General features: G+C 39.6%; 2 protein-coding genes across 2 annotated transcripts in view; one reads left to right on the top strand and one right to left on the bottom strand.

Annotated features, from left to right (window-relative positions):
* LOC108757260 (dual specificity mitogen-activated protein kinase kinase 6) overlaps positions 1 to 1,202 on the bottom strand; it is a 3,186-nt gene extending 1,984 nt beyond the window's left edge. The window contains 3 exon segments of the mRNA XM_018501728.1: positions 62 to 246; positions 729 to 912; positions 1,041 to 1,202. Coding sequence (XP_018357230.1) covers positions 62 to 246; positions 729 to 793 — 250 coding nt within the window. The 5' untranslated portion in view covers positions 794 to 912; positions 1,041 to 1,202.
* Positions 1,203 to 4,897: 3,695 nt separating this feature from the next.
* On the top strand, positions 4,898 to 5,729 carry LOC108757207 (putative uncharacterized protein FLJ37770). Its single transcript, XM_018501624.1, has one exon. The coding sequence runs from the start codon at positions 5,036 to 5,038 to the stop codon at positions 5,702 to 5,704; it is 669 nt and encodes a 222-aa protein (XP_018357126.1). The 5' UTR covers positions 4,898 to 5,035; the 3' UTR covers positions 5,705 to 5,729.
* Positions 5,730 to 8,667: the final 2,938 nt, after the last annotated feature.

The raw sequence follows: 8,667 nt of genomic DNA, 5'->3' as shown, positions 1-8,667 counted from the left end.
TTTGTGTGTAAAATTTTTTTAAAGTTGTTTTATTGTACACACTATAATGTAAGAAAATTTATTGCTCATTTTGACAATACCTTAACAGCCATAATTGTGCCACTCTGTTTGTGTCGCATTTTATCAACAATTCCATATGCTCCACGACCAAGTACACAAAGTGTTTCTAAATCATCAGCTTCTACAACAAATGTTTTTTCATCTATAGTAATGGTAGTCCGTTTGTCTAAATTTCTTGGTGGAGTTCTGAAATAAAGCATCCATAAAATATATTTGAAAATAAATTCCACCTTACACCACACATATACATTGTGTAAACATCTTTCTAATGTAATTAAGATAATATGATGGATGTTTTCCATTTAGTGATACAAGTTCTATCTTTGACAAACATCATTCTATCTTTCGTGATTCAATGAATAACAAAGAATGCTTCCCATTTAGTGATAAAAAAAGATCTATCTTTATTATTCACTGAATACCAACAAAAAGTGAATAATGCTTATGTTGACTTATATTACAAAAAAGTTAACACCCAAATATAGAATGACACTTGATCAAATGGAAAATATTCAGAGGTAAAAATTTACACTATTTTTTTTTAATCTTATACACATTTTTCTTTGTAATTTTTATACATAAATACATAACGAACGCAAAAGATTACATATAGATATGACAACATTAATCACAGCATTCGACAGACATTGCGTTGATGTTTTACATACACTGGTGCAGGTGCTTCATCGGAGACTTGCAACTTCAGATTGCGTTTGCCACGACGTAAAGCCATGATACCGAGTATAATCGATAAAAGGTTAAGATCGCCACCCGCGCGAATTCGGCAGTATTACAGAGAAGTCAATGAGAATTCATGGCAAGTAGTGTCACGGGACGCAGTGCGTATGTGAGCTGGAAAAGCAAGAGGAATCGCTGAATCATACGATATATACGGTAGATCGGATAGAAACGGATGGATGTCTGTTTAGATTTAGGTTATTCCGCAAAAGAGAAATAAGTCGTATTGTTGGCACGCAAACCCGCATATGTGCGTCGCTATTGTCGCCAATTATATCGAAATGATAATCATACTTGGCTTATCATTCGCATAGCGCAACATATCTATTAGCGTCACTATACTGTCTGAAAACCATGCTATTTAGACAAAATTAAAAAATGTATGCGTAAAAAACTTATCCGAATCTCTAAACCTTATCGCACCCTGTTGTCTATATATTTTAGGACCCGTATTCAGAACGCGCTTACAACGATATTAGCGCGCTACATATTATAATTTACATCACGCATACTATAGAATTTTATAGATAAAAGCGCACTTTTATAAAGAAAAGCGCATTCTAAATACGGGCCTAAGTTTTTACAAAATTTAAACCCGTGGTGCAAAGGATAAGCTCAAATCCTCATATGGGCTTTGATACCGTACGCTAATTGGTGAAAAACGGATAATGAAGGTAAATTTTACTCCCACAACCAGCTTTTCACCAGTCAACGCTCTCTGTCAAAGTGCTATGTCTGTATGAGGATTGAGGATCCGGGCTAAAGCCCATGGCACATACAAAAACGTAAGACGTAATCAGTAAGCGAATTGCCCAATTACGGTAGAGACCGTAAGGCCAGTAGCGAATCCAATCTTAAGCTAGAAGCACATAGAAAACGTAAGGCTGTAAGACGTAATCAGTAAGGAAATCGTAATATTGGATTCGCTACTAGCTTTACAATTTCCTTAAGCCCATGGCATATACAAAAACGTAAGGCCATAAAACGTAATCAGTAAGCAAATTGTCCAATCACAGTAGAAACCGTAAGGCCAGTAGCGAATCCAATCTTACGATTTCCTTAGTGCTTACGTGTTACGACCTTATGTTTTTGTATGTGCCATGGGTTTAACATTAGGTCTGTTCTGTGACTGAACTAGTATACACTTTTAGACCTTGAAGTGAGATAGGTATATGTAGCGGATTGCTACATATAATAAATGTAGGTAATTGAGAAAAGCCAGATTCATAAGTAATAACGTTCGTTTATTAGCACATACAATATCTTATCGCGACAAATGTAACTCGATGATTCGTATGTGTTAGAGGTTGAAGAAGAACTAAAAAGAGAGTATGTCTAAATGGGAAATTCAGTATCGTGTTCGTGAGAGCGCGCCATCTGGTCATAGAGTGTTTGAGTTTAAACGAGTATAAGGCATGGTTGAAGTATAACTGAAAGAGTGTGAGAATGTATGTGTGCGTGTATGTGGTGTCTCCACAGTTTGATATTTGTTGAAAATGAGAAAGAGAGTTCTAGTGCAGTCTAGTGCAGGAACAGAAAACAGATCAATTGTGTGTGCCATAGTCACGGTCATGGAGAATAGAGACAAAGAGAAACCTGAGAGAGAATATGACGGCCCAAAACCTGTAATACTGCCGCGTACTACTGTCCTCTGACAAAGTGGATGTAAACTATATAGCAACGTCCACTTTTCTTAGGGTACATCGTCCATTTTTCAAGACTGGAGATGATAAATCGATATTTGGTTCATATAATCGTACTACATGTGCTACATCGTGCTACCAAATGTTTGAACCACTTTGTCAGAGGGCAGTAGTGCGCAGCAGCATTTTGCGGTTACAGGTTTTGGGCCGTCATGTCCTCTTTCAGGTTTGTCTCTTTTCGGCCTGACTGGATTTGCACCAACTTAGGTTAAAAATATTTCGCTATTGGTTGACGTTACACGCTCTACCAATAGGAGAAAACATCACAAAACTTCAACTCAGGTTACTGTAAACCCGAAAACGTTATCTGATAGAGACTAAGAAGACCGAACTAGAGTTTGAAAAGTGTGGTCAAAATCAGGTTTCTGAATTGGTATTAGTGGTGTTCGATACGCGGCGTTCGAATCGTAAAACTTCTCTCATATACGCTTACGCACACATAATCTAAGAGTAGAAATATTATTCTTTGACATTATGCTCTGACAATAACAGGAAGACTTAAATTTACATAAATTATCATAAAAACTGCATGAAAAATGGAGCATTCTTTATGTAAAATTGGTATGACCTACCATGCAAATTGCAAGAACGATGTCGTGGAATAAAAGCAACATCTCAATCGAACTAATTCAGATGATCACTTTTGAACAAGTTTTTTGACGGCCTTGTCCATATAAATCCAGTCTCCTTATGGCTCCTGCACACTGGACGCGGAAACGTTTGCCGCGCGGTAAAATGAGACGGTAACCAATGAACACATTAGGAGCTTATTGGCTACCATTTTGCCGCGCGGTAAGCGTTCAATGTGCAGAAGCCATTAGGATGCGAACAGTAACTAGGTAATTAAAAAACCGCATATCATGTGCCACAAACCGCGCTCCATGTAATATCAGCGAAAGAAATAGGCGGTACGTGATACGCAGTTTTCTAGTTGCTTAGTTAGTTACTATTAGTTACTGTACCGCGGACCGCGTACCGCGCTCCATGTAATCGCACCCGCAGTCTTTACTCTCCATGGTCACGGTGTAAGAAGAATAGGTGATACCACTCGACCATTTTTGCCCAAAAAAACTGTAACGAAATTGAAGCAGTTCAGACATGTAACACTAGAGGGCATAATGGTCTAAGACCTAATGGCCTTTGCAATCTTTCCAATTCACAGCTGTTCAATGACATTTCTTTTATAATTAAAATCTACAGCATGTAGATCCTCTTCCATAACTTCCAAGATCTTCCTAATTATTCCATCAATTATGTGTATAAATAAATGTACTAATAAATAATAAAATTATTTATTATACCCTAAAAATACCATGAAAATAAAACTTAAAGTGAATGTCAATAAAGCGTTAATTGGAGTATAAAAGAAAGTGTAAGGAAGGAATAACAGAAACGTAAATGAAATCCGTAAGAAGCGAAAATTGAAACGTAAAAGAAGCGTCAAAGCGTCTAAACATTAAAGAAACATAAATAAAAGTATAGATCAGTTTTTCGGTAAACACGAGCAGAATGCTCGTTGAATGTAAACGGAGCGTGATTAAGCAGTCTAGAGAATGTAAACGGAGCATTGTTGAGATCTTAGACGAACGTGAATAAAGTGTAATCGAAGCCCTTGGTAAGCAAATGATATTTTAAAATATATTTCATTCATTCGATAAATATTTAAAAAAAAAATGCTATGCTTTCTTCTTGGAGCCCTAGGGGCTCACTTTAAAAAATTATATCATTAGAACACAACTGAAAAATCTTTCAATGTTACGTCTTTTATCCTAGTCTGTGTGGTTTTTTAAATTCGAGAAGTTAGTTCTCGCTAAGTCCCTCTGGTAGCGGTGCCGCATACTATTCAACGACGCTTTGTTTACGTTCGCTATATAACTTAATAACGCTCTGTTTTAAAATAAATTTTTTTTATCTCTATATCCTAGAAGTATACACGAAGCGTATTTGAATGCTCCGTATACTTTTTGCTGAACATTTAGGAAGCGTAGACGAACCACTAATGAATTAAGTGTTTAAGAAGTGTATCAGTACGCTCCATGCATTCTTTGCGGAGTGTTGAAGAGCGCATGAGAAATGTTAAAGAAAAAAAAATTTTTAACGTGTGGGAAATGTGACAGATGGCACTCTTTACGGAGCGTGCCCTTTGGGGAGAGTTCGTGGAGCGTGTATGAATATTTAAAACCACTAAGAGTCAATGAAATGTTTAAGAAGCATTAAAATTCTTTGTTCACATTTCTTTAACGCTTCGACAAGCTTTATATTTTCATCAGAACTAGAAAGGATACGAGCAGTAGGAGTCAAGCGCAGAAGACGTCGCGCAAATAATACGAGGTGTGATCAAAAAGTAAGGTGACTTTTTGAATTTCGCGCGCTCTGTACACTCTAATTAAAAAAATTTTTTTTTGTTGTGTTGGTACACTCGTCACGATCATATGTTCACAGTTTTGACTATATAGCATGTGTTGTTTTTATGTGAGAGGCATAAAGGTTAGACTCGTGTTTGCGTGCTCGGCGATTTTTTGCTTTTGAAAATAATGGAGCAGAGAGTTTGTATTAATTTTTGTGTAAAAAATGGTATTAAGTGTTCAAAAACTCTTGAAATGTTGACAGTGGCGTACGGTGAGTCAACTTTGAGCAAAAAAAATGTTTATAAATGGTATAAGTTATTCCAAGAGGGCCGAGAAAATGTTAACGATGAACCTCGCTCTGGACGCCCCAGCACGTCAAAAACCGACGAAAATGTTCAGGAAGTGAAAGAAATTGTGTTGAAAAATCGTCGAATCACGATTAGAGAAATAGCTGATGATCTTAACATATCGTTTGGCTCATGCCAATCAATTTTAACGGATGTTTTGGGTATGACACGTGTGTCAGCGAAATTCGTTCCAAAACTGCGTTCCAAAACGTCGTTACTAGTGAGTAGTTTTTTGGCCAAAAACAATACTATCATCATGCCTCAGCCACCGTATTCACCAGACTTGGCCCCCTGCGACTTTTTCCTCTTCCCAAAATTGAAAAGGCCCATGAAAGGACGAAGATTTGCGACGATTGAGGAGATTAAGGCTGCATCGCTGGAGGAGCTCAAGGCAATACCCAAAAGTGCATTTCAGAAGTGTTTTGACGACTGGAAAAAGCGCTGGCACAAGTGCATTGTATCAGAGGGGGATTATTTTGAAGGGGATAACATAATTTTGGATGAATAAATGAATATTTTTTTATAAAAATGAAAAGTCACCTTACTTTTTGATCACACCTCGTATACCTATGAAGTATAAAACTTCTTTATTCATTGAACCGTGCTTACATGTTTCGACTCACTTTTGAGCCTTCCTCAGAGACAATATAAACTAACATATATAAAAACTATGAATAAAAGTTACTCTATCATGGTGAACTCCCCTACATCGAGAATTTAAATGTCATTACATTAGTAATAAATACGTATGGAAAGCGTAAGACCGACGCCAAGATTAACGGTCAAATCGCAGACAATTTTTGCGAATCCGTAATTACAAAATCTAAGAAACGGCACGCGACGTTCAGGGGTAGATTCTGAGTGGTCCCGTGGCGACGATGCATGCGCGCCGTCTTGATGCATGAGACGTGTGTTTTCCCATAAATCTTAAGATCATAAAATTTTGGAGAACACTTTCCCATACTACAGATTCCTGTCAACATCTTTTCCTCCCCCCAAATCTTGACCAATCCAAGAGCAAAGGAAAATCCTACTACCAGCTAACGAAACCTATTCCACCAATCCAAATTTGAGTAATCTGGGGCGATTAGTATAAAAATCGCGATTCTGCATCGCAGATTTTTCTTTAAGTTCTCAAGCTACACTTGTTGTGATTTTCTCGAGCTACACTTGTCGCGAGATTATTCCTCCAAGTCTAGAGAAGTCATCGCGATTCTTAAAAAGTTTCACCCGATAGAGTCAGTGCGTTTGTTTGAATCGTCAGCATTCAAGTGCGTTCAATTAGAAATCTACGGCGTTTTCTGATCGAGGGAGTCGAACCCGAGCCACAACATATTACATCCGACGCCACCTTCTCCGCGGTTGAGCTATCCTACATATCATCATCTCAGCAGTAAGTTTCCAATTATTTTACCAATTATTTTGAGTGGTCCCTTCCCTTCTTTCCCGCTTTTCTTTTCTTTGGGGACCTTACTTTAAAGATAAAACTTTTAGTGCGTTCACGCCGTGCGTTCGCCCCTCGTCGCCGCCGTCTGACGAGAACTAGCCGATCGCCCTGACTCGCAGTCCATGCCCGGGTTATCAACACTATAAATCCGCAAAATCAACCGACAGTCGCGAAACAGATTCCCCCCGTACAGCTTTCCTTTGCAACGCTCTCTCCATCCCTCGAAATTTCGTACTCCCCTATCTCCAATCCATCTCCGATTCCCCCCGCAGATTTCCCCCCGCATCCACCATCACCCCCTCCGATTGATACCCCCTCAATCTCACATATCTCATACAATGGCTACTCTCCCGCTGCCCCCTTTCCTCTTCTTTTTCACGACGCCCAGCAGCTACTAGACTACTTGACCTATTTTACTCCCTCCAACGAAGACCAGGTGATCGTAAGGATCGCAGGATCTGACGGCCTATTTTCGGTTTCTATAGCGTCTCTTATCCCCCTCGATCCTTTCTCTCTCCAACCTCATAATCCTACCGAGTACTAATTTTCCCCTCCTCCTCTCGAATTTTCCCTATCCAAGGTAACATCCGCATTCCGAGTCCCTACGCACGCACGCACGCACGCACACATGTACACATAATTATAAAAATTGTACTATTAATGTATTTATTTTTTTTTTATTTTTATTCAAAATGTATGATCAATTATTTTTTTATTATATTATACTATTATTAAATTAACTCCCCAGTAGTCTTTTTTTTTTAATATAACCTCTCCTCGTATTCTTAAGTTCTCCCGTGATTGCACTTCGCCCTCTCCCCGGTCACTTGGATTAAGTTCCATGACCGAAAGTTAGGCCGTACTGGCGCAGCTGGCGTTAAAGTGCGCCCCTCTCGGCGCCACCCAGTTTGGGCCCTTTTAATACGTCCGACTCGTGTGTTCGTTTAGCGGAGCACGAGCAGAGGTTTCCACTTCGTCCTCCGTTCGACCCCCGGCTCGTTAGGAACCTCAGGACGAAGCGAAGCACCTCCCGATTTGCGTCGGTTCTTCCCCACGGCTCCCTTGCAGTCCGGAGCCTGGACACGACCAAATCGGTCTAACATTGTATATTCTATTGTTACCGTTTTTTTCCATGGAGGTATGGAATAAAAATACTAAAGTAAACTCATCCCGCTAGTGGACGCGCTGCAAGCCGCCAATCGTTTCGCAAACGCATAGACGCCGCAACACAATGGCTCTTTTCAGGGCCACATAAAATACCATAGCCCTCTTCAGGGCTAACACCATTGTACGTAGTTTGCAAATACACCGTAAATAGTTACATCTCTGCCTCATCACTCAACGGAACCCTTCCTCGCGACGCTGACTTGTACGCAACTGACGACGGTGAGGCCGAAGGCGACGGGCGGCCGTGACCCGCCACATACGCACAACACCGACGCAACTTAGATCGCCACAAAGTCTAATAAACGCATTACCGTGAAAATGCATGAAAGGTTTTTGTACTGATAAGCTACGGACTCACTTTCCGACAGACTCATCTATTGCCTGGGCTATGTTACAAAGATGAAAGACGATTCGAGAAAATCTGTGAGCTAAGGAGTCAGGCTAGGATACTCACGGAGAATATTCAATTCTTCGTCGATCTTCTGATAGATGTAATTGTCGGAATTGTCTGTACGGACAGCACAGTTGCGACGTCTCATAATGGCTGTCAAACGTGTTTCACATTGAGATTCAATTCAATAGGTCGTATCAGATCGATAACACAGATCTGCAAATAATGGGGTTTTGTTTGTTGTTGGGCAGCTGAGAGTCGTTTCCGAACCAGTTTTTTGCGTAGAATCCGAATCCGAGCTGAGAATTGTCCCATCACGTCAGGGTTTTGAGATATTTGAGGTTATGTAACCGAAAAATGGCTATTTTGGGGATGTTTGAGGTTAGAAAAAGTGTGTAACAAAATTTTTGTAATTTTTTCTACCTATCTAATCTTTTAGTACTAGTTTTCCTCTACAAAAACAGCC

Source organism: Trachymyrmex septentrionalis, unplaced genomic scaffold (assembly GCF_001594115.1).
Source record: "Trachymyrmex septentrionalis isolate Tsep2-gDNA-1 unplaced genomic scaffold, Tsep1.0 scaffold134, whole genome shotgun sequence".
Classification (NCBI taxonomy): domain Eukaryota; kingdom Metazoa; phylum Arthropoda; class Insecta; order Hymenoptera; family Formicidae; genus Trachymyrmex; species Trachymyrmex septentrionalis.
Note: the sequence above shows the minus strand (reverse complement) of the source record. Positions and strands in the feature narration are given on the sequence as shown.

Coding starts and splice junctions, on each gene's coding strand:
- LOC108757207 (XM_018501624.1), top strand. CDS start 5,036: ATGGAGCAGAGAGTTTGTATTAATTTTTGTGTAAAAAATGGTATTAAG.